The sequence below is a fragment of the Topomyia yanbarensis genome, chromosome 2 (assembly GCF_030247195.1).
Source record: "Topomyia yanbarensis strain Yona2022 chromosome 2, ASM3024719v1, whole genome shotgun sequence".
NCBI lineage: Eukaryota > Metazoa > Arthropoda > Insecta > Diptera > Culicidae > Topomyia > Topomyia yanbarensis.
In genome coordinates this window covers 427062175-427088176 of record NC_080671.1, presented here as the reverse complement: position 1 = coordinate 427088176, position 26002 = coordinate 427062175, and the positions used below count along the sequence as shown (strand labels likewise).

General features: G+C 41.7%; 3 protein-coding genes, 1 long non-coding RNA gene and 1 pseudogene across 4 annotated transcripts; 3 read left to right on the top strand and 2 right to left on the bottom strand.

Moving 5' to 3' along the window:
- Positions 1-4740: 4740 nt before the first annotated feature.
- Positions 4741-6523, bottom strand: LOC131685330 (nuclear pore complex protein Nup58). The gene is made up of 2 exons (XM_058968979.1): positions 5418-6523; positions 4741-5358 (listed from the first exon to the last, which is right to left on the bottom strand). Exons 1-2 carry the CDS (start codon positions 6369-6371, stop codon positions 4798-4800), a joined length of 1515 nt encoding a protein of 504 aa, XP_058824962.1. The 5' UTR covers positions 6372-6523; the 3' UTR covers positions 4741-4797.
- A 107-nt stretch (positions 6524-6630) lies between these two features.
- Positions 6631-12629, top strand: LOC131685329 (vacuolar protein sorting-associated protein 45). Its single transcript, XM_058968978.1, has 4 exons — positions 6631-6838; positions 10742-10940; positions 11016-11755; positions 11815-12629. Exons 1-4 carry the CDS (start codon positions 6746-6748, stop codon positions 12505-12507), a joined length of 1725 nt encoding a protein of 574 aa, XP_058824961.1. The 5' UTR covers positions 6631-6745; the 3' UTR covers positions 12508-12629.
- On the bottom strand, positions 12560-13423 carry LOC131685331 (uncharacterized). The gene is made up of 2 exons (XR_009304780.1): positions 13085-13423; positions 12560-12896 (listed from the first exon to the last, which is right to left on the bottom strand). It is a non-coding gene; the product is annotated as an uncharacterized LOC131685331 (long non-coding RNA).
- Positions 13424-15106: 1683 nt separating this feature from the next.
- Positions 15107-15789, top strand: LOC131680966 (uncharacterized; annotated as a pseudogene).
- Positions 15790-20665: 4876 nt separating this feature from the next.
- Positions 20666-24892, top strand: LOC131685328 (elongator complex protein 1). The gene is made up of 4 exons (XM_058968977.1): positions 20666-21159; positions 21255-24245; positions 24304-24674; positions 24741-24892. The coding sequence occupies exons 1-4, from the start codon at positions 20753-20755 to the stop codon at positions 24803-24805; spliced, it is 3834 nt and encodes a 1277-aa protein (XP_058824960.1). The 5' UTR covers positions 20666-20752; the 3' UTR covers positions 24806-24892.
- Positions 24893-26002: the final 1110 nt, after the last annotated feature.

Genomic DNA, 26002 nt, shown 5'->3' with positions numbered 1-26002 from the left:
GCTCAATCATCATTTCGCTGTCTTGGATGGCCTTTTTAAACATCTCGATGCCTTTCTTCAGCTTAACCTCTTCTTGGTTGCGCTGCTGGCATTTTACACAATACCAAACATCTGGTATTGCGGGTCGTTCATTGATCTTTACGCAACATTTATGAAAATATCTATCGCAATCGGAGCAGGTTATCATATCGACCTTTGCTCGATCTTTCCTTGTGCAAAGCCGACAATGGCCATTGGGATTCGACACGAATTCCATATTTGCTTAGAAGTATTTATCAATCAATCTCTAACAATCTTTCCAATTGTAGAAAACGTAACTTAAATACTCAATTTTAAATAGTTGAAAACTATTCAAAGTACTTTTAATAAAATTTCAAGGAAGATTGTGCTCCGCTCCTCTCTGGAGCCACCAAAATGTCGTTGGGATTTAGAACCGACTTGGTTCTAGCTTAGCAACGACGTGTTACTGAGCTTCGCACTTGCTTCCTTAATAGATTTGATAAAGAATTTATTTTATTTTTGGTTTTTAAAGTTTCTTTTACCCGGAGGGAAATCTAGCAGGTCATAAGCCGGAAGTACGACTTATGATGACTACGGTTTTCCTAGCGGGTTGTACCTTGGAAAGGAGAAAAAGAAACAGATTATATGATAAAGTATACTTCACTACCAACTCCTCTGTTGGTTTGATTGACGTCTGCTGGGCGCTGGTAGGGACCTCTTTAACTGCGAATCACTACAAAGGAAATACGTGTCATCGGTTTCTACTTAGAAAGAAAAACGACTAAACCACTGCTATAGGAAAAAGCGACTGAACGACTAATTTAATTTCATATTCTTAAAACTATATATACAAATTCCTAATCTAACTATTCACCTACCTACTTAGTTCTAGCTATCCACCCTTCTCGCTCACTCCTACCGTGGTGTGTTTTTTATTCCCTTCCGCCGTCCATTCGGTACGGCCGGCAAATTATGTTCCTGCCTTCTAGACTGTTTTAGGGTGGGTAAACAATTCAAATCCTAAACCCTTTGCGCTGGTAAACAAATCAATTCTATATCTTTCGGCGCGGGTGAAATTATCTATTTGGTATCGGTCTAGACCGGATACCTTTATGTTGGATTATTTTCCCACGACCGTCGCTAGATCATTTTATTATTATTTTTTTCTTTTACGGCCTTCGTGGCGGTACTTGCGCCTCGCCGGGATCGCCTACGTACACAATGCTGTATTATTTGGCAACCGTCTGAGAGTTTTATTACTATCGTCCCTTCTAGACGATTCTTCGCATTTCCTCATGGTCCTTGCCAAGTAACTTACTATCATAAATTTCACCAGTTACCTGGAGTCTCGTCCCTGGTGGAAGCTTAGACCACCGTATGAATGGTGCAATTAATGCAGCTTGGGACACGAGCGTCGATGAGTAATTACGATGAGGCCTTTTGTTATTATTGGGTAATTCGCCCACTCTCAATATATGCTTCCTTGAGCAATTTACTGGTTGATACATGAAGGCTTTCAGCCAACTTCAAACGTATGCATATATGTACCGTGAAGCGATCCTGAGCTCGACAACGTTTGTTAAACAAACTTTTCTGCGAGGGAGTGCAAAGTTGATGCAAAAATGGAAATTAAATGCATTTTTTCTAACTTGATGCAAATTTGTTATGCATTTCTAGAGTGATATGCCCCGAGCCTAGCAACGCAAAATATATTCTGCATTTCTATTTTGATGGAAAGAAATGCACTTCATTTCGTTGATTTTTAAAGATGCATAACAGTTGATCTTCTCCTTAGGAAAATGTAGTCACCGATTGGAGTTTGTCATACGTGCCCACTGAGACGTCCAAAAAATTGTTTCAAAATCGTTCAACACGGGTCCAACGATGGACGTTCGTTGAACGGTTATTTGGACGTTGTCAAAATTGGTCCAACGAACCAGAGATGCCAGGTACTTTTTTCAAATGTCTGCGATAATAATTTTAAAAGTCTGGGAAGAACAAAAAATGTCAGGAAAGCTAGTGTAACCAAAAGCCTTTATATTCAAAAATCTGCAAATATCTGCAACCAAACTAAGAAATCTGCAAATATCTGCAACCAAACTAAAAAATCTGCAAATATCTGCGTCATCGAAAAAATCTGCAGCTTAAATTAAAAGTCTGCCAATTTGCAGACTTGTCTGCAAATCTGGCATCTCTGCAACGAACGTCCTTCATTGGACCAAAGAGAATAGGGAAAGAGACGAATAGTGTGAAGCCAAAAATACCTTATTGAGCAGACCAATCGTGCAATGTAAATAAACATTACTCATGCCTGAGTTGGAGGAGATAAGTATTGTACATCTATCAAAAAAGAAATTTGAATTTCCGTCAGAATTTAGTGCAATCGTGATTGTAAGGTGCATTCTAGAGTATATGTATGAGTAAAAACAAGCTTTAGAATTATTTCATCTCTTTGTTTCGAAATGCACATCGTTTGATAAACAAATACAACGATCGACAAAAGGTTTGTTTTCAAAATATAATAGGAGTCATTTAAAGTGCTGCCATTAGAAGCGGTTGCCAAAATTCTAGTGTTGAAATCATGGTAAAGGGAGTGTTGCCGTTTTGACTGATTTTCACTCTGCGTCTCTTTACATATTCTCTTTGCATTGGACGATTTTGAAACCAACCGTTCTTAGAGGGTGGATCTGCTGAGGCACTGGGTTTGCTTTTTCAAAAACCCCAGTTGCCAGACATTCCAACACTTTCTTATTAAAGCTCAGGAAATATACAGACAACTTTCGACTGACATCGTCCATAAATGTCAGTAAATGTTTGCTTCCTCTTATTGACTCATCCTCCATCGGTCCGCACAGATTGTAGTGAATCAATTCCACTATCACACTTGCTCTAGACCAGCGGTTCTCAACCTTTTTCGTATCACGGACTCCTTTGAAATAACTTTGGCTTGTTGCGGACCCACACAAAGTTACTGCGGATAGGAGCCGAGGGTCTTGTGGATGTAGCTTGCTGCTGCGTGTTGAAAACCTTTTTCTTCACGCTAATGCATTAGCTGTGTTGTCTACAACTTGCGAGTCAACCGATTTGCCCTCTTTTGCGTTATTGTTCACATTCATGTCTTGATCAGTGCAGCTTCCAAGATGTCCGAAGTTCTTATTTGTTTCCTGTTGTTACGGTTCGCTGTCGTAAATACGTGTTTATCGGCTTCTTCGGAGCATTGTTTTTCGTAATGTGCCGTATGATTACTGGCACGTAGGAATCTGACCAGAGTAGGTGCACAGCATTATTTGCCAATCGCATTTTGAAAGCACAACACCGTTGTTAATGACACTAAAAACATTTTATGTAACGAACTCCACTTCTCCGTATTTTGACATAAATCTTTTAATGTGTTCTAATGTGCGGCGCTAGGTCGTGTAGGCGCACCTCAAGTTATTCATTCCATATATTCAGGATCTTGGTTTCAACATTGTCATATTCGATGCCGTGGTGCATGTTGTTATTCGCAATGAAACTCTCTGCCTGGGCTAAACATTATCTATACACAGTTTCTCACGTGGTGTAACTGTATATGTCACTTCCTTGAGATTAAGATCCGTTTTCAATTTTAGTAACAATTCAATAGTATATGACTGAAGGTTAAAGAGAAATCACATTTTCCCGTTTTACAGGCACTTTTATTTTTTGTGGCTGAGTCATTTATTCGATATAATACTGTTTGTGAAGATTGATTTCCTTTGATATCAATATATTAATTTCAGTTTGTTGCAGAAAAACTTCAAATTTCAATACCTAACCGGAAAAGGTACTACTCTTTTCGGACCCCTATAAACCTTTTCACGGCCCCTTGGGGGTCCGCGGACCCCAGTTTGAGAATCGCTGCTCTAGACCCTTGTTTGGTAAAAGGCTGACGATGATGCTTTCCCTGTAGACATTTTACACAGACGCGAGGGCATCGCTGCATCACTAAACTCAGCTCCCTTTCACCAAAGATTTCTACAATATCTTTGCTGATTGTGTAGCAAGAACCGCGTATATCTAAATCCCATTTCTTCGGTGATCGAGTTCTAACGAAACACATTCTGCCAGAACCCATAAATTTGATGACTACCGAAGAACTAAGAAGAATATCGCCAGGCGCATATTCGAGCCGTAGGAAACGGGGTAGTTTGAGCTCTTTTCACCTGTCCTGGGTGTTTATGTGTCTAATATGGTCACACTATTTTTAGTTTAGTGGAACAACTAGCGAAGTTCCAACTAAAAACCGGTCCAGTTAAATAGTGTACAACTAGCTAATCACAACACTAGTTAGTCCGATTCTCGCAACACATCTTTTGAAAAGCACAAATGCCTCTTATTCTGCTCTGCGATCAACGCCAATTATAGACTTATCCAGCTGCTCTAGTATTAAGTTAACCAAATCGCTAGTAGGCGTAAGGGGAGGGCGATAGTATGACTATAAAAGATCGACTCGAGTTTGATCATCTTATGTGAATCCTATTTCTGCGTCATGTTTGCGGTCAGGTCTCTAATTGGTCCCACCTCTAACCCCTAATTTAAAAAAAAGTTTTTAGCATTATAATCAATCGCCTCTTTGATCGGGCTAGAAACATCTGACTCGCACAAGGAATGGGAATTGAACCCAGATAGGCTCTGAATATTCTACACCATGATGATTTTAAATATCGTAAAATTTCAAAATCCTGAAAAGGTATATTCGGAAAACTAAAAACAATGACATGTCTTTGAATCACTATATTTTCGATTAGGGCTCCAAGTGGAACGGAGTGGACATTTCTAGTGTTTGTTCCGTTTGCTGCCCAGAGGCGGCGTTTGCAGATTGAAAGCTCCGCCACTTCCGAACGTCGTTGGGACACCAGATCCGACGCCGACACCACTGTCGAAGGTTTTCCCCAGCGCACTACTATCGCTCGCCAGGGCGGATCCAAAGGCGGACGTTCCACTCGGACCGGCCACACCAACTTGAGTGGGAGCAAATCCGGACGCCCTTGGCCATAGTGAGCTTTCCGGGTTGGGCTTAGGCACGCCCAGATTCACCGTTCCCATCAGGGTGGAAAACGGAGTCGGACCTGTTGAGATCGAGCCGGAAAATCGTTGAGCGCTCGCTGATTCACTACCCGACTGTGCCTCGAAGACGTCCGTGTTGTCTCGCAGCAGGTAACGACGCAGGTTCATATACTGCTCTTTTTGCGCTTCCACCTTCTGGTGCGTTTCGTGCAGTCGACCAGCCAGAGCAACGAAGCTTTCGTGAATTTGCTGCAAGCCCCGTTTCAGGTCCATGGCAGTGAAGTGCTGTGGGACGGATAGCGATTGCATATGTTTTTCCGTTAGTTCCACCTGGAAGAGACAATTTTTTATTTCACTGTTAGGATTACAATCAAGCCAACCGATTTCACCTGATGTTTGAGATTAAGCAAATCGCTCTCGTACTTCTGAATAAGTTCGATGAAGTACTGCAGTGGCATTGTATTCTCGAATTGCAGACCGGCCGGTGTGTCGTGCGTACGCTGGGCCATGTCTGCCTGCTGAATGATCCCAGCAGTTTCCGCTCGCAACGTCTTGATAGCTGATTGATTGTTCGTCACGCTGTTGGAGATGTCAATCAGGTTCCAGTTCAAACGGCTGATTTCCGACGAAACGTTATACAATTTTCGGGATGAAGTTCGCGCGATATCGGAGCTGAAGGTCTTCTGCCGCTTGATGTAGTCTTTCAGCTGTTCAACGGTGGCGATAATTTCCTGAGGCACTTGAAATTCCTTGGCTTTGGTACTGTCCGGTTTGCCTTCGACTGATTTAGGCGCAGATGCATTGATGTCAATTCCACCTAGTCCGATCGGTTTTGCTAGACCGGTGCTGGTGGTTGCGGTAGTTGTTGTTGCAGTTGCTACCGCTGTCGATTTGAGTCCTGCTCCAAAAATAGCACCTCCAGTTCCCGCTCCAAATCCTCCGCCTAGTGATAAGGTCGGTGCTACTGAAGTGTTCGCAGTAGAAACTGCGCTAGCGCCAAATGTCAGACCCGTAGGGGCTGAAGCAACCGGGGCAGTAGCAGCACCCGGCAGCGCAAAGCCAGTCGAGGTACTCGTTGCCGTTGCTTGCGTCGTCGTCGTTCCGAAACTGAACCCAGGAATTGCCGTTGTAGTAGCCGGTTTAGCCAAGGTACCAAAGGCAGGAGCGGCACTGACCGATGCTGGTGCTGTTCCAAAACTGAATCCGGTGGCAGCGGGAGTGGATCCTGCAACTGCAGCAATAGGAACAACCGCTGCACCAGCTGTTGCCGTTGTCGCAGCACCTGTCCCGAAAGAATACGCCGGAGCGCTGGTCGTAGGCGTTCCAAAACTGAATCCAGACATGTCTGCTGGCTAATTAGCACTATCTTACTGTAATTTGAGTCACTTAATACATGAGAAAACGAAAACACTACTGAAATTTAAGCAAACGAACGAAAGCAGCGTCCGATGTCCGCGTTTTGAGCATTTTTGACGTTTCTTTTAGATCGTCATCCGTTTTTTAATAAATTGTGCGAAATCCCTTCAGAAACTTATACTAGCAATCAATGTGGAGACTTTTTGACATACATGAAAAAGAAAATTATTATTGATAATCCTTTGAAACATCAGCAAGATTAGTGATTTTCAGTAATGGGTGTTTTTGTCCAGTGAAGGACTAATTTTCGCAACTTCCAAAATTCGTTTTACTTCGAGAGTGCAGCAAAAAAGTCCTCGCAATGAACGTCATCCGAGCGGTTCAGTTGTATCTGGATCAAATGGTTTCCGAAGCAGGTCCTGGAATGAAAATGCTGATGATGGATAGGGAAACCGTAAGTTTTGGTTTAAAGACCCGAGCAAAAAAAAAATCGATAAACTACAATATGTTTGGAATATCTCATTAAACATCCCTATTTTTCCTATAAGTTCAGGGGTATGCGTTTCGATTTCGTCTCTTCAGAACCGTGGTAATAGCCAGCTGGTTCAGGCTGATGCTAGACCGAAATTGGACCATACGAGCAACAACCATCTTTTGGTACAACATTATGAAAAGATTTTAGATTTGCTGGAACTGATCTTCGGCAGGACGTATATCTTTGGTGATTTTAATATCAACGTCACGGCGAATCAGATGTCCTACAACATTGCAGCTGTAAAAAGGCTTCTTGACATGTTTAATTTGTTCTTGGATTGCAGATACTACCGCCACAACCCTCGATCTTGTGGTGACTGATTCCCCGGTATCAATTATAAAATCTACGACGACACCAGGTAGCTCCATCTCGGATCATGAGATCATCCACCTCATTGCTGACATGCGCGTGGAGAAAGCAAGTTTACCTCCAGGCGGACTTTCAGTACAGAAACCATCAAACATTTTTCGATTGTTCGTCAATATGAAAGCTGTATTAGTGAAGAGTGAGATGCAGCTTCTTCTGGAACGGAACGCTCCTCAAATAAGATTTGTCCGCAACAAGCGTACGCCGTGGATAACCGATGAAATTGTACAGGCGGTAGCACTCAAAGATTTTTCGTTCAAGCTCTACTCGAGGAAGTTGAACAGGATTAGGGGAGAGCGTAACTGGCAGAACTATTGCGTAAAACACAACCTTTCGAGCACTTTGGTCGCTGTAGCGTAGAAACGTTATGCAGACATGAATTTCTCTCCAGAACTGCCCGTCAAGAGGTATGGAATAATCTTAAAAGGGAAGGAATCCACAACAACTCGAAGCAGACTTCCGACAATGCTCACATCGACACCGATCGCCTGAATCAGGTTTTTGCCGAGGGTTATGTGCAGCAAATGGCTGGGTTAGTCGTATCCGTAGAGCGCAACAATAGTGATCACCTGCACAGGCCTGGTGTGGTACTTTTCAGATTTGGACACAGATGCTGTTGAAGCAAAAAAAGACGGAGCAACACGATATTTAGTATGCCATGATTACAATATACAGTAGTGATTCGCTGGTTGGGCCACACCTCTCCAACTAACGAATTTGATTCGTGATGAAACAAGTCAACTTCAATCCGGAATCTTTTGAAAGCTGGCTCTGGCCAGATCACAAAAGGAGTGCCGGAAACTATCAAACGAACGAAAATGTAAAAATAGAAATGAACAAAAAAGACGGAAAACCGTATTTAAGGCGAAGACGATGCGTGAAAATTCGAATAAGGAATGCGTTTTTATAGAAATGGAGGCGAAAAAAAATAGAAAACTGGATTGTTGATTGCGGGGTGACATAACACATGTGCGCACACAATTTCTTTCTGGAACTAGATGAAGCCTTCACCGAAACCGTTACCCTCGCTGATAGAAAATTGACAACCACGATGGAAAAGAGAACCTGCCACGTAGGCTGTTGCGATTTGGAAGTTAAAATGGAAAATGCACTATTACACTTTTAGACTCGCTCTAGGTACCGGATCTCGAGACAAACCTGACCTCGGTGCGAAAACTAGTGTCGAAAAAAGGAATGGTCATCTTCGATTCGACGGACTGCAGAATCATGAAGGTTGTGTGTCGTTTCCGGAGGATTATAAGTGGTGAACAACGCTCGTAATGATTTAAATGTCGCAGAAACCACACAGAAAACTGTCAACACCAGTGGCCCATAAGGATGAGTCATCATGACAATGATGCCATGTAAAAGCTGCTGAAAGAAGATCTTATTACCGGCATGAACATTAAAGACTGCAGTATACGAGTAATGCGCAAATACTACCAAGAAGAGGAATTCGCTAGACTTGCCCGAAACAGGAAAAGGAGAAATCTCGACAAACATATGATTACGATCTAAAAGCCAACTGTCAAAATCCACTTTCAATGGAAATTCCGGACAAACCGTTACTAGCTGAACACAGTTCACAACAGTTTATGAAAGAAGGTTCGTTTACTACCAACATCTGTGATTGGCATGTAACGGTTTTTCCAGAATTTCCATTCAAAGTGGATTTTGACAGTTGGCTTTTAGGCCGTAATCATATGTTTGTCGAGAAATGTTTGCAACCTCTTGACTTGGTCCACGCTGACGTTTGGGGCCCAATGAAGCATATTACACCAGGTGGTTGTCGCTATTACCTCACCGTGATTGACGATTTTTCGTGGTACACCACTGTTTTTCCTGTGAGAGAAATCTGAAGTAGAGCAGAGGCTGAAGCACTACGTGGCCGAGATGAAAACAACGTTTGGCAGACCGCCGAAAATCATTCGATCCGATAACGGCGGCGAGCTCAAAAATAAAACAAGAAAGCCATCCGTCAGCAATTCACGACACCATATACACCGCAACAGAATGAAAGAATCGATTTGAGCTTGGTGGAATGAAAAATTTGATGTAAGACATCTACAGATCTTTGGAACTGGTTTACACAGGTCTCTGGAACTGAAGTCTGGATCGCAAAGCAGAAACGACCTCAGCTTGATTCAACGGCAGAGAATGATTTTCGTGAGGTGTTCACCACATCAGAAGGCATACCGTTTTCTGGATAGAACGACTGATCGCATTGTCAACAGCAGAGATGCACGATTTGTAACAAAAATCAATCAGGGTAACCGAGATGTTAATGGAAGCATCGAAGATGATTCTTATGATTTGGATAAACCACAAAATAGTATTTTGCCTTTTGTTGCAAGGGACGTTTTCAGTGAGTCAGCATAGTTTGAGGAAGAAGTTAAATGCGACACTGAAACGAATGAAGATCCTAATGACGAAACTCTCACTGAGGGGAACAAAGAATGTCCTCGCAACGCAACGATTGAACCATCTGTGATCCCGATGCGAGTTTCAAAACGAACAACTAAACGCCTAAATAAACGATCAAGATGGTTAGTCAGGAAACATGCACCACGGACTGTTGAAGAGGCGCTGACTGTTTCTGAACGTGTTCATTGGAGGTGCGCAATGGACGACGAATTCGCCTCACTCCAAGAAAACCACACCTGGGATATCGTAAAACTACACCCAAAATCCGAAGAGCATGTTTCTATTACTTTTGGGTATGATTCTATTAAATTTTCGGTAACAGACCACGGAATAGCGCATTTCGGTATTATACTTATATTCCCGCAAAGGTAGTAAGCGGTGGAATCACGAATTTCGGTAGCTGTTCATGTATGTGCGTCACACAACCACGCTTTTTCAGTATGTGCCAACCTCGGCTCTGTTCGAATGTAGGATAATTTGGTCGATTTCTATGATAGTATCGAGTCAAACCAATCGGAATTCTGGCGGATTTCTGCCCGAGTTCAGGCTGGAATCTGCCTCAATATTGGCAGAAACGGATTCGGATTAGTCCCCTTACCAGGTTCGGATCTGAACCAGGTTCAGACTTGGCGCTTAGATCCAAACAAGTGTCTGGATTAGGGCCCTCGGTTCGGATACGTGGATCCAAACCGTAGGTTTTGCTTCCCGTACATGACGGGAAGGACTGTTCTGTTTTGTGCTGCCGCTATCTTGCTGTTGACGTTTGATGATTCCTAATTGTTGATGTCTCAGAAGAGAAGCCAGCGTAGCAATATGCAATATCTTCCCTAAGAGGAAATTGGTTTGGAATCACTATACAAAAAGGGTACAAAACCTCACTAAGACCAGGGGTTTACGTTTCAATTTCATCTCTTCAAAACTTGATTAGTGTACCGGGCTGACGCAAGTCCAAAACTGCTTGCGACTACTAAACGACTACTAACTTACAAGTGTTATAAGAGAAATTTAATTTTAATTCATTCCTTAAAACAGACCAGCATCGTATCGATGGCATTTGCCCAGTCCGAAATGCTCCAGAAGGAGGTGTACCTCTTCGAGCGGATCGATTCAGGTCGATCCAACGAACGTCTCAAGTACGTAAAGTGCATCGTCTTCATACGACCCACCCGAGACAACGTTCTGCGGCTGCAAAGTGAGCTGAAGAGCCCCAAATACGGATCATATTTTATCAGTGAGTTTACTACCTTCCTTACGATGTGTGTTCCTCTTTTCACCAATCCACCGCCCGTTCTTGTCCCGATTTCAGATTTCAGCAACATCATTCCACGGACCGATATCAAAGCCCTGGCGGAGAGCGACGAAAGCGAATCCGTTCGCGAAGTCAGGGAAATGTACGCCGATTATCTGCCAGTGAATCCGAACCTGTTCTCGTTTAACATTCCAACCTGCCTGCAGGCTCTCTCGTGGAATCCGGACGCGCTGGAGCGAAGTGTACAGGGACTAATCAGTGTCCTACTATCGTTCAAATTCCGCCCAGCGATTCGTTTCAAATCTAGCTCCAGTGCTGCTCAAACGCTCGCCAAGAAGGTTCACGAAACGATCAATAAGGAAACCGCACTGTTCAGCTTCCGACCACCGGATGACGGTGCTGCTCCACCATTGCTTCTTATTCTAGATCGACGGGATGACCCAATCACTCCGTTGCTTAACCAGTGGACCTATCAGGGCATGGTGCATGAACTATTGACCATCACCAAACAGCGAGTGGATCTTTCAGGAGTGCAAGGAGTTCCCAAAGATTTGAAGGAGATTGTGCTTTCCACCGAACAAGACGAATTTTACGCTGGTAATTTGTACTCAAACTTTGGCGAGATTGCAACTACGATCAAGGGACTGATGGACGAATTTCAGAAGAAGGTCAATGATCAGAAGAAAATCGAGAGTATCAACGATATGAAAAATTTTGTCGAAACCTACCCACAGTTCAAAAAAATGTCCGGCGCGGTCAACAAGCATCTAGTACTCATCAGCGAGCTATCGCTGCAGGTATGCTCATTTCAAGTATGGATATAGAAATTCGAAACTAAACTTAATACCACTTACAGGTCAGTAAGCAGCAGCTGTTCGAGATTTCCGAGTTGGAGCAAGAAATCGCCTGTCGCGCGGATCATGCAACGCAGCTGCAGCGAGTTAAAAAACTCGTTTCCGATGAGAAAATCAGTCTTCATAATGCTCTTCGACTGGTCATGCTGTACTCGATGCGCTACGAACGGCATGCCAATTGTGGCACATCGGGGCTACTTAAAATCCTACAGGATCGTGGTGGTCGTGCAAACGTAGTTCCGAAAATGTTGGAATACATCAGCCCCAGTGCTCGGCAGGAACTGTTCAACTTGGTTAAAATTACAGACGCCGTTAAGCTGACGCGCAACTTGATCAAGGGTCTTAAGGGTGTTGAAAACGTGTACACACAGCACAATTGTGTGCTAAAGGAAACTTTGGAGGAAGTCGTCAAGGGACGTCCCCTTGATTCGAGCTATCCCATAATGGGTAACGAGGTACCGTACCGTAGGCCTCCGCAGGAAGTGATCGTGTTTGTGATCGGAGGGACGACCTACGAAGAAGCGTTAGCCGTCCATCGGTACAATCAGGAAGGATACAAGGTTATCTTGGGTGGAACTACCGTGCATAATTCAACCAGCTTTATCGATGAGATTTTGGCGGCCACGGTAGGAGTTCCGTTCAAACACTCGAGATCACTGCAACAGTTCCATCATGCACCGCCAGGTGAGGCTTAGAAGACGAACACGGTGCGGCTTCGTACGTTTTGTGAGTAAGGAAAATTTCGACTAAATATTCCAGCGTTAGCTGTTACTGTTTGCTAATTTATTATGTTAATGTAAAACTTATAATACACTTATTTTAAGGCTGTATCCTTTTCTCAGTCCGTGCGAAATCCCAGTTGAAAATACGCTGCTTTCTGCAACGGCCGAGTTTCTGTGCGCCAGTTCGTTCGATGGTTGATACTGGCAACATATTCCCTTATCCATGGCTTCTACATTTCGCCTGTTGGTAGCTGAGATCGCTTATATGAATCTCGAAGAGCATGTGCAACGACTTCCTAGGGTGCGTTAGCAGATGATCCCCGAAGAAAAGTATTCAGTGTGAGTGCAGGCAAAGGAGACTCCTGCGAAGCGAAATACCCAGTTAAACTCATTCCGGAACCGGTTCGGATTTCTGAATGGAGTCATTATGGATTCCAAATCAAATGCAACAACCGATTCCGACTCAGAATCGGTTGATGCATTTGATTTGGAATCCATACTGACTCCATTCAGGATTCCGAATCAAATTCCGAATGGTTTGACCGGGTACCAGCGGCCGACTGTTGATCATATCTTCAGCTAAACACTTGAAGAATTTCTTCGGTAAATCTCCTCCCGTCATCCAGAGCGCCCATCACCTCTTCCACCGTTCGAATCATTCTCTCCCACACTCCCCCCTATGAGGAGCAGTAGGGGGATGAAAATGCCACTGCGTCCTCGCATCCGTCAGCTCTTTCGCGCACGCCTTCTTCGCTGAATTTCTATGTTTGCGGAAATTAGTCACGTTGCCCGAAAAGTATTCTGTAGCTGGTCCTCGGCGACAAGTACAGTGCTTGCTGGCCATCAAGCACAACTTAGCCACCTCTAAGTGAATGGTCGAACTAACCAGTCTATGAGAGGAGTTTGAAAGAAGAATAGTATTGCTTGTGGCACTAAAAACTGGATTCCCGAATAGAAATGTACAGTAACAAAACCGTGATTTTCACTGTGACAGTACAGTATGTTTACAATAATTTACAGTAAGTTTTAGTGTTATGCTACAATACAAAAACAATAAACTTTAACGTTTTTATAGTAAATTTCAATGTAAAATAGACTTGTACAGTGAAAAAGGGGGGTGGTTATGTATCTTAACATTAAAAAAATCAGTTTTTCTCCATACATTTTTTTTCTCGAAAACAGTAAAATTTAATGTGAATGCACTGTATCAGTTTTTTGCTGAACAGTGAAATTTATTGTTACATGAAATTTTGTTGTAAACCTACTGTGAGAACTTGGCATCAAACAATGTTGAAACAGTAATAACTATAATATTTATTATTTTATGATTGTTTGTAGGGTAAATGCTATTGTAAAATTCTATCCGGGTTCTAACCGCACTGCGCACTTACCATTCTTCCATTAAATTCTTCTCATAGACCGGTTAGTTCGACTGGTCTGTCTATGAAAGTACCATCCCTATCACTTGAAATACATGTTTTTTGACAGCTCGCAGTTTTGAGATCACTCGCACTTTAAAAGTGCGGAGTCCAGGTTGGTGGGAAGTGCGCAATAAGTGCGCAGTGCGGTTAGAATACAGGATTTGTGTCGGGATTTGATCAGGGAAAATTTTTCGCCGAGATCTCTCCAAACTGTCAAAAGCTCTACTGCTTCTAAAACAAACCTTCAGTCTCAAATTAGCACAGATTTTTAAACCAAATAAAAACACCCTTTCCCCGCCGAAAACAATTTATGTTGAATTGTTCCCGGCCAGAAATGGCACCAATTCGGTTCTATAGGTACATATAGAACAAAGTTAATAGTGCCTGGAAGAACTATAGTGTACTTTAGTGCTGCCCAAAAGCCACTTTTGGCGAATTATTTAGCTGATATACTGCCTACCCCTAGGGGCAGATCACTTGTGATGCATTTTTAAAAATCAGCTAAATTAAATGCATTTCTTTCCATCAAAATAGAAATTCGTAATGTATTTTGCGTTGCGTGCAATGTATTTTGCGTTGCGTGTAAGACGTCAAAACCCTACAAAAAAATCAGCCCTACATTCAACAAAACGACGAACAAAGTGAATCAGCGTAGGACGTTTGTTAAACAAAATTTTCTGCGAGGGAGTGCAAAGTTGATGCAAAAATGAAAATTTAATGCATTTTTTCTAATTTGATGCAAATTTGTTAAACGTTAAACGGAAACGTTCGTTTTGTTTTTCTCTAACCTCCTGGAAAAAAGTTTTTTCTTTTTTTGCTCAAGTCAAGTGTCCGTAATTTTCCCATGTGTGTATTTGTCGTCGCTCCGTCAGTCAGCCAAGCAAGTTAGGGAAGTGTTTTTCGTTGGCGTCGGTGTGTAGGAGTCCGGTTCGAACTTGTGACTCATTAGATGATTGTGATTGTGCTCCTCCAGCGCGTTAGCTCCTTGATCCATCTAGGCGTTGCATTTCAACGTCGCTGTGAGTCGTTTTAAACCTGAGATTGTGAAGTAAGTTTTTTATTTGAATTGGGATAAAAAAATTATTTGTTGTATTTTTGTTTCTAGTTATGTCTGGTACGAAAAAAGTCAGAAAAAGGCTACGACAGCAGAATTACTTCAAGAGATCCAGCAGCAGAGTACAAGACGCATGCTCTCAGATCCGGAAGTAAGGCATGCATGTTCGCAGACGGAAACGGAGGAAACTGTTGCGGCTCACGATAGCTTGGAGAATAAATTGAACAAGTGCTTATTGTTGTTAGCCCACTTAAATACTAAGTTCGATGCATTGGCTTCAATGCAATGTCAACCAGTGAAAACATCTCCCAGCGTTACGCTAAGTACAATAAATTTGCAACCTGTAAACACGCCGATCTCGAACGTTTGGAGGAAAACTGTCGCGATGAAAATTTTCTGAAAACAACGGTTGAATCAATAGGCAGAATCCACGGTCATCACCGATTTTCTGGCCAAGGCACAACAGTATGCCTTCAAATAATTGGCTACTTTTTCACTCGTAGTTTTCTACTAAGATGTTCATGGACAGGAACTGGACGCGTTTCGGGTAAGCATGAACCTAAGAAGCATAAAATTCCTTTTATGAAGTTTGACAGAACAATCGACTTATTCTATCAAACGGTACTTTATTCGGACGCAACATATACAAAAACCGACTGCAACAGTTTTTTACATCGGTGTTTAAAAAATGCGAAGCAAAGATTCGAGGAAGTGGCCGGAATCAGAAAACCAGTTTCACGTAAGCGGAAGCGTATTAAACCGTTGAGTGCGGGAAATTGAGAGACTGTATCATACTGTATCGTCAAAAATATGATCTCTGGAATAAATCCGAATATTGAAACAAATTTTGCATTTTTATTTACAGCATATCTTCCTTCCCTGGTAATGTGTGATGAAGTGGTATACAAAACCAGTTTCTTCGTTAATTTGTATAGCGAATAATTTGCAAAATATATCATCAAAAGCGTAAACCTTGCTTGGATTAAAATCATGGTCTGAGATTGTTTTAAAAACATATAAAGCTTCAGTATGCTTAAGTTCGGAGCCATTTATACCGCTATGGTGCGCAAAATTCATCGCAATAATTTTTCTTTCCTTTGAAAGGAACCATTTATCCTGAAAATTATTTTTCAACGTGAACCCATCGTGTATTATGCAGCACATAAAGATTGCTTGATCGTTTTTTGCAGGTTGTTTCATAATAGGATATGTTTTATTGACTTGGCTTTTACAAAGATGATACTGATGCGTTTCCGAAATCCTGTTGATTATTTGATTTAGCGGTAATCTTCCAGACCGTACCATGTTTTTTATTTGGAATAAAAAAATTTCAAATGGATATGACGATATTGTAGGCAATGGACCAAATTTTATCACCTCATCTACAATATGAACAAGATTATGTGTGTTACTAGAAATTATGTGAATAAAACTATTGTAATTTTCTATAAATGTTTCGAAAAGATTCTGAGCAACAGGAAGATATTTCTTATGGTGTTCACTTGAACAAATCGTTACGGCATAAAACAAATTAATATAATTTTCGTAATGTTGTTCTTCAATAAAATTTTTGAGAAGTGCTATTCCGATATAGTTAAAAAATGAAGCGCATTCTGATGCCTTCCAATGACATAGAAAACGTAATCCCCGTACTTTACGATGTATTTCCAATGGCAACATTATATTGCTTAAAATGTTGTCTATTCTTTCGGTACTAGATTTTGGCCACTTAGCATGGTGCTTTTGACCTTCCTTATAAATAGTCAGCAGCTTTTTCATAACTCCTAGATGCAACAGATGCAGCGAATCTGACACTATTGTGGTTTTCGTTTGAGGCGAAACTGAGTCAGTTCCTAACCCCAACTGCTGTCAAAATGTATGAACTGACAGCGGTTGGGGTTAGAACCTGACTCAGTTTCAGGTTCAAGCGAAATCGCCATATAATATCTTCAACCATATCAATAGGCAGACGCAGTAGAGGTGTTTCGACGAATATCTTTTTAAATTTTCCACCTTCTCTGAATTTGTAAATCTGATGATGTTCACCATATGACCGGCTACGGTACCCTTCATCTGTTCGCTTTGAGGCCTTCGTTACAGGAAATACATTCACGTGTAGATCGTTTGAACGTTCTCCAACAATACTGCATTTAAGACAACCATGAAACGAATCAAAATTCACTGATCCTGCAAATGGTACATAAGATAAAAATAGACAAAATTATAACATTGAATTAAATTACCTTTAATAAATGCCCTCAAAGGGGAGTCACAGATCAATGCTCTTATTTTGACTGATAGTATATTGTTGTTGATAGTGACCCCGGATTTTAAAATATATTCAGCTTCATCCACAAAAGGCTTTAAGAATTCCTCAATGAAGTTTGGTTTGGTCTTGCCGTGAAATATGCCTATGATCATTGGTTTCATTTCCGGAAATTCGAATATGTTAATCAAAATTGACCATACTTGATCGGTACCGTTTTTGAAAAGCGGTAATCCATCAATATTTATATTTATAGATATTCATCGAGACTGACTGAGGTCCCAAAATACTCGCCGAAGGCATGCGTCTGTAAAGAACTTTGTCATGGCTTCAACGCAATACAAATGCAATATTTTACCTAATCCCTGATGCCAATACTGTCCACCTTCGAAATTGAGCAAATCAGGTTCTTTACGAGAGGTTCCCAGCAATCTTCGCGGATCTATGGGAAGCGATCGGTTATAACAACAGAGTCGATTTAGTAGTGATTTTAGTGCAGAGTGTGGAATTCGATGTTCAATGCTCCAAAGTTGAAGGAATGTGGCTAAACTCGTAGTATTATCTTCTTCGGAATCTATTCCTTCATCAGAACTGTAGTCGATGGACACTTCAACGTCAGAATCTAGATCAGAACCGTAGTCGGGAGGATCATCCTTATTTGCCGGATCCACACAAACATTTAGTCGACTTTCAGCTATACACGCAGAAAAATAATTTTTAAACCCAAATAATATGAGGATTGAAACAACAAATTTTCCAAGTTATTCTGTGTTCAATATAAAAAAATATGTTGATGTAAATAACATAATTACTGAAATAATGCTTAAGGAGTTATTGGATCAAACATAGAAACCAGTCAAATTAAAAAAAAATTTGTTGACCTCATCATAATAGTAATTGAAACAAACTACAAAATTTGTTATTTCAATAAGTTTGTTTTGTTGTATTCAACGCATTTTTTTTGATTCAACTGCATGAGAGATATTACATCAAAAAAATGTTTTTGTTGATTCAAATTGTAATTTTTATTGCTTTAAATCTGTGAGATATTTGAAACAATACATATCCAATATTAAAGCAAATCCTATTTCATTTAAAACCTAGTACATATCAAATTACCGACACTAGTACATTCGGATAAACGTCACATTCAGATAATTTTTCTCGCATGACAATTAGACAATCCATGAGACGTTTGTTTGACAATTCAGTGGTGGGTTTTATCAAGTCTCCTTCTGCGAGCAGAAGAAAATCGTCCGACAAACATCTTTCATTAGTCCGATTCGATCAACGATATTGTCGGACATGACGCCCGCCGGAGTAACGTCAGGAGAAATAAGCAAGAAATAAGTACGATTCACACGATACATCAGGCTTCAGTCACCGGTACGGAACGTCAAGATTAGTTACATGAAGTCAAAGGAAACCATTCACACACAACATCAACGGCACGGAACGTTTTGGCGTACGGCACGTGTAAACGGGCACAAGAGAAAAGTATTAAACTTATGCTGACGGAACGGTGACGTTCCGTTGACGTTGACGGAAGCTGATGTATCGTCTGAATCGTCCTATAGTCAGCTGATCAGAAACGTCTCATGGATACCATAGGTTTGGCACTTCCTGAGCATTACAAAAGTTTGAGAAGTTCCGATCCGCTCACGTCCACCGAATCCATTATTTAAAGGGCCAATTTCAGCAGCAGAACAATAGTTGGACGGCTTTGTTTCTGCTGCTATTTACGACCGAGGAAATAATTCGCACATCCCTGTATAAACTTGTTTATACCAGTTATTACGGTCGTTAATTCGTGCGACCAACGAAATCGTTCGCAATATAAACACACGTTTATTAAAAAAAAACAAAAAATTTCGTTTCATTCACGAAAAATAATGTCGTTATCAACGATAACATTCGTGCAGTATACATTAAACGTGTTAAATTTACGAAAGATTTCGTTCACCAAGCGGCCATTCTTGTTCATGAAATGAACGAAACCTACACACTTAATTTAAATTACTGGGTACAGTAAAATTTTACTGGGTTTTTGAACAGCAAACCGTTCGGTAATCAATTCAGTAAAACAATTCGGTTACCGAACTCTCCGCAATCCGTTCTATCCAAACGTCAAAAAATACTGGTCAGTCAGTAGTTTCCTCTGAAAATGGCGATTTGACAGATGATTTGCTGTATCTGTTTTGTAAGTTTTTGACGAGGTTCGGTAATGTTAGTACAATTTTGCCGAACAATCAGTCAGTTTTTTACTGGATAATGTTTATGTACCAAAAAAAAACAGAAGTGCTGATAAATTCAGTGAAAAATATTGCGGGTTTCAGCAAATTATTCGAAAAATTACTGAAAATCGTTAAAAAATGAAAACTTTACCGCAATATTTTAAATAATTTGCTGACAGCTCCGCAAAAATATCACTTTACTGTGGTAGTCGTCAAAAGAAATTACCGAACAACTTTTGGCTGGCTTAGTGTGTACTATTTAGAATGCACGAAAATACTTCGTTGCGGAAAACGACTAATGAATTCGTGCATTTTATGATCGATTTCTTTATATTTACGAATTTATATTATCAGTGTGGTGGAGTCGAGAAGTGTTACAGGAAAAATCCTTGCGAGGTATGAACTTATTCCGGATATATGTGAAAATATTCCGCTAAGAGCGAGTAAATGCGCTTTAACCTAAGCATATTAGCCAGGGCAAAGTGTAAATACCTCTGTCCCATCCTAAAGGACCAAAGGAGTGACATTAACCTTCTTAGCCAAGTTACTCCCAACAATTTATTATATCCCCTTCAAACTGAAACGGTCCGTCTAATTTTGAAACATCTTCAACCCAACTCTGCACAGTAGGCCTGGCCGTTTTAATATTTGCGTCATGTGAAAATATGCTTCAAATATTAATATTGACAAGAAAAACACTATAGACTAACTGCAGTGTTTTCCAGGATGCTTTTCAATACTGGCTGTGTAAGAGTTAGAATAGAATAGAACTTCTGTTTCTATGAATGATGTCTAATATAACTAACTGTGTCAAAATTATTAAAACTGGTCAACCTCGAAATTCCGGTGATCCGAACTAATCCTTTTCGAATTTTTTATACCTAGAAAATTTCCGAAAATGGGTTATTTTCACCCATTTTCGGTATAATTAGATCTGCATAACTGAGTGAAAAATACCTATTTTTTACGTTTGTACACTGGATAAGTAAGGTTTACTCAATAAATGATTTCCCAGTTTTTTCGGAGATGGGTGTTATAATACTCATAATTAGGTACTTTTTTTAACCGTGTATAGTAATGGATTAGGAATTGCAAACCGGCAACACTGGGTCTTTTGACAAATCTCGGCATGCACCCAGAATCACAACAAAAACAAACCAACGTGCACCGTAAACAAACGTGAGTGGATCGCCCTCATTTTTTCCTTTAATCTGAAATAGTAATTCCTTGAAATTGCATCACCATGAAAAACCTGTACCGCTTGTGCCACCAAAGCACCAGCTTTCGTGAACTTCCGACACTAAAAACCAGCCACAGCTTGCTGGCGTTGGACCCGAATAATAGTGACGTGTTTTACATTGTGACACCGGATGACCAGGATGAGTACTCACTATACCGTTTGGATCGGACCAAGACGGCTTCGAAATGCGATGCCAGACTGCTGCTATCGATTCCCGGACAAGTGATTGGACTGGATTATTTAGCACTGACAGACGAACTGTGTCTGGCTACGGCGGCCGGAGAAGTGATGGTAATTCGTGTTGACGGATCCGCAGACGGGGGGGATCCGGATGAGGTTACTTTTTGTGCTGGCGGTCTGGAAGCCATGGGCTGGAGTACGGATCAGGGTGTGGTGGTGTTTGTTGATTGGTGAGTAGCTGATGTTAAGTCTTTCGAGGTTTATAAAATGAAATCACTTATTCTGCGTGCTAGCTTTGATAGTTTATTTCTATATTCGCTTTCAGCAACCTCAACGTTGTCACGATGAACAGTGTATACGATCCGATCAATGAGGTCTGCCTCAAGGATGACACTTTTGGCGATCGAGAGTTTATGAGCGTCGGATGGGGCAAAAAAGAGACGCAGTTTCACGGTTCCGAAGGTAAAGTTGCCGCTCGTAAGAAGAAAGAGGAGGCGGAGGTAATCGTTGATGTGGAAAAAATCGATCCAACGGTAAGGATCAGCTGGCGAGCGGATGGGGAACTTTTTGTCGTGGGTTTTCTGGGACCATTCGGACGGGCTTTTAAGGTGTTTAACAAAGAAGGAGCTTTGCAGTTTACGTCGGAGAAGTGTTTTGGATTGGGGTCGCCATTGGCTTGGAAACCTTCTGGATTGTGGATTGCGGTTCCCCAGGTTTTGAAGGACAAGTACGTGATTGCGTTGTTTGAAAAGAATGGTTTGAAACATCGGGAGATCGAGCTTCCTTTCAAATCGGATGATGAGGTTGTTGTAGGCCTTCACTGGAGCCACGATTCGGAGGTATTGATTATTCATACCATCAAAAGCGCAAGCAAAGTAAATTGCCTGTACTTCCTGATAATTTGTAATTATCATTGGTACATCAAACAATATCTGGAGTTCGACAAGCAAATTGTGTCAGTTTTGTGGGATTTGAAGTACTCCGAGGGACGGACGCTCCATGTTTTGCTAGAGAACGGAGACCATGAAGCTTCTCGGTGGGACTTTTCCGTTGATCACTCTCGAGGAGTTGATAAAACAGACGAATCTCTGGTCGCAGTTATCGATGGAGATAATCTACTACTGACCAACTTTCGTAGCGTTGTAGTTCCTCCTCCCATGTGTGGGTTCACTGTGAAAACTGGGCGTCAGATTAATGCCACAGGTTTTTTGCGCAATTTCGACGATGCATGGGACTCGAACTGCTTTTTCGTAGTTGATTATTCGAATAAAGTGAGCTTCTACAGGCCGGACTTTGTCGGAGGCGCAGTTAAACGTTTGAATGCCGTTCAATTAGTAACTGATATGGAGGTAGGCCCTGGTATAATGTCGCACTGGATGTGGTTGCGAAATGACCTTCTACTAGCAATTGAAGGGTCAAACGATTTAAAGATCTATTCAATTGCCTCAATCGAAGGTAAACTTATTCTTCTCGAAAGTATAAAAGTTGGCCAACAAGGTGATCGAGTTGTTGCAATCGAAGGAATCTGCCGAAACTCTGCCTTGATTGAACTAAGGACGGGTCAGACGTATCGATTAAGTCTAGATTCAGCAGTTACCCTTAATGAAGATCTGAAACTTCCCGAGTTTTGTGAACAGATCCGGGTTCATCCTGTGAGCAATCGAATCTTAAAAATCTATTCGCTTCGCAACCGTCAGAACCTATACGTCAATGGTTCTAAGATAGCCTCCGACGTCACCTCCATGTTCCTGGCGGAGCGTTTCCTTCTGTTTACTACGATCGCTGAACTGAAATTTCTCGATCTTCAGAATGATAGCGTGATCGGAAGCCGTCGCGTGGAACGTGGCTCAAAGTTAATCATAGTCGTCCCGAAATCATCCCGAACCGTATTCCAACTTCCTCGCGGTAATCTGGAGGCGATCGCGCCTCGCGTCCTATCACTGTGCTTAGTAGCCGATCATCTAAATGCCTTGGAATATCACAAAGCCTTCGATATTCTGCGAAAAGAACGTATCAACCTGAATTTAATTGTGGATCACAATCCGCAGCTTTTCCTTTCGAATTTGGAACGCTTTCTAGAGGAGATTACAAACGTTAACTGGCTAAACCTTTTTATCACCGATCTGCTGAATCAGGATGTCTGTCAGACAATGTACGACAGTAACTATCGTAGCCAGGAAGCTCCAGGGGTGATAAACGGCTACAAACCGGAGATAAAAATCGAATACCTTTGCGATCGATTATTACACGTTTTGAATTCTCGTACGGATTATACCCTCCCGAAAATAACTTGCTTTGTACGGCGAGGTCTGTTGGAGCAAGCTTTGCAGGTCATCTGGGAGCTTCGAAAAACCCGGCAACAAGAGGAAGCCGCCGAAGAAGCGCTAAAGTACTTGCTCTATTTGGTGGATGTCAACGACCTGTTCAATGTTGCCCTTGGAATGTACGATTTCGGGTTGGTCTTGTATGTTGCAACCAAATCGCAGAAGGACCCCAAAGAGTACCTACAGTTTCTGAATGAATTGAAGCGATTGGAGGAACACTACCGAAAATATAGAATAGACTGTCATCTGAAGCGTTTCGGAAAAGCCCTCGAAAATATAGCCCGCTGCGGAGATGATGACGATAAGTTCCACGAGGCACTGCAGTTGACGATCACGCATGGGTTGTATACGAAAGCCATGGCAGTCTACAAAGGAAATGAGAAATATTATAAGCGGGTATGTGTCTGCTACGGGGATCACCTTCGACAGAGTAACAAACAGGCAGATGCCAGTTTGATTTACGAGAAGGCTGGTGATTTTCAGCAGGCGATCGCGTCCGCTAGAAATGCTGTTGATTGGGCAAGGTGTCTTAGACTGGCAAAGATGGCGAATCAGGACGAAAGTGACACAAGGCGATTAGTGCAGACTTTGATACCGGCGCTACAAGAGACGGCAGAATACGAAGCAGCTTCCTATTTGGCCAAAGATTACTTGAAGGATTCCAAGTTAGCCGTAGACATTCTGCTTAAGGATCACCTATTCGGGAAAGCCATGTTGGAGGCGCAGCTGGCGGATGAGTCATTAATCGAAACGAGAATTTGTCCGGAGCTCGACCAGTATCTGCAGGATTTAGGACAAAAATTGAGTAACGAAAAGGAAGAATTTCTTAAACACAAGAATCGACTTTTGATTGTTCGGGAGCAAAAAGCCAAAAAGAAAGTGGAACAAGATCACGATGAAGACGATGATCGGGACGTAGATGACTGCGACCTGTACTCTGATACTTCAACGATCGCGTCTTCCAAGTACACAAGCAGTTCCGGAAGATCCGGGTAAATCCATTAATGTTAAAAATTGCCGATAACGACCATAATCTTTCCTCAATTTTAGAAAATCGCACCGTTCTAGTAAAAACCGTCGAAAGCACGCACGCAAGCTGCTCAACCTGAAGGAAGGTAACCCGTTCGAGGATATTGCCCTGATCGACGCACTACATGCGCAGGTGCTGCGAATCTGTGGCATGGACCGGCAGCAACACATCCGATCCATCTGCAAGGTCGCCATTGAGTGGGATCGGTTCGAGCAGGCGAGCGAGATACAGCGCAACTACCAAGCTTTGTTCGATTTGATAAAATTTTCGCTGGATTCGATTTGGATACCGGAAATGGTGGTACCCGGCAGTGGGCAGGATGTGGAAGTAACGGCGGCCCTCACCGGTGATCTCAGCCATGTGCAGAATGTGCAGCATTACGCGATGATCAGTAAGTTGGGCGGACTGTTGTTTGTGGATGATGTAGTTATAATTGACTTTGCGTTTTTTTTTTCAGAACCCCATCAGCGATTCAAACCGGTGCTTCAAAGTATATCGTGGCAGTTTGAAGTGTTGAAGTAATACCTACAGTGATGCCAGATTAATGGCGATGGATTGTCTAAATCGTGTTTAATAGAATAAAAATAAAGTCTTGGAAACTTTATATTCGTATTAAAGGATAATTTATCAATGCGTTCGAATGTTTATATTTTATTTGCTGCTTTTAATTACTTATACAGCAGTTTAGCGTTTGATATTTATACTTTTGAGGCTTGGCGTATTTTTTTTTTGAAATAGTTCAATTTAATACTTCGAAGTTGGGGAGCCTGGGTTGCTTATCTATCCTTCCGGCCATCATATCGTATAGTAGATACACTTAATATGTGTTTCTACAAATGCGATATGATACCTGGTGCAGAAAGTGCACTAATTACCTGGCAATCTTCTTTCATTTGATTGTCTGCTCAGAAAACCTTTTTTCGTACCCAAATATCACATGTGACGCCAGTGATAAATGGAGAAAACCACGAGGATGGTGGAAGAGCAGTGGGTACAAGGCCAAGTGCTCCTCGGATGGTACCAATATGATAAGCAAAGGGAAAGTAAGGGTTATGTTCGGGGTCTGGAAGGAGAGCATTGCGCATTTATTTTCATTTTTTTTGTCTTTTCATTTATTTTTCTTGCTACAATATATGCAACTCGGTGCAGGAGAACGTGACGGCCAAGGAAACGGAAAGCCAATAACCCAAACAGGACAGGGACAGGAAGGAGGATTACGAACAAGGAAACAAACAACAGATGAGAAATCGTTTACTTATTTATTATAACTAAGATACTAATCACAATCATTTTGCTTTTCTTGTCACGTTTCAGCAATCGAAAATCTCTTTACTATCTCTTCATTTTCTGCCTCCGACTATCCTCTATGTAATGTATCTTAAACATGTGGGACTGGTTAACAGCTGGCGCCTGCTTGTGGAAGAAACTGGTGTGCTATATGGACTAGCACATACGAACAGTTAGGCTTTGTAGGTCCTCATCTTGACAGAGTCTAGATGGGCGGATGAACGTCTGCCAGGGTGTGGGCTGAGAAATGACAATGTCAATGACAATAGTTCAATTTAATACTTCGAAGTTTAAGTATGCGTATAACTAGGCCGTAGTTTCGTAGTGATGATAAATACCTACTACAGTGCGCTTCATCATCGCCACCACGCCCTGGACGAACAAGCGAAGGTTGCCGACAAAATAATGAAAGCCCTGAGGAATAATATTTAA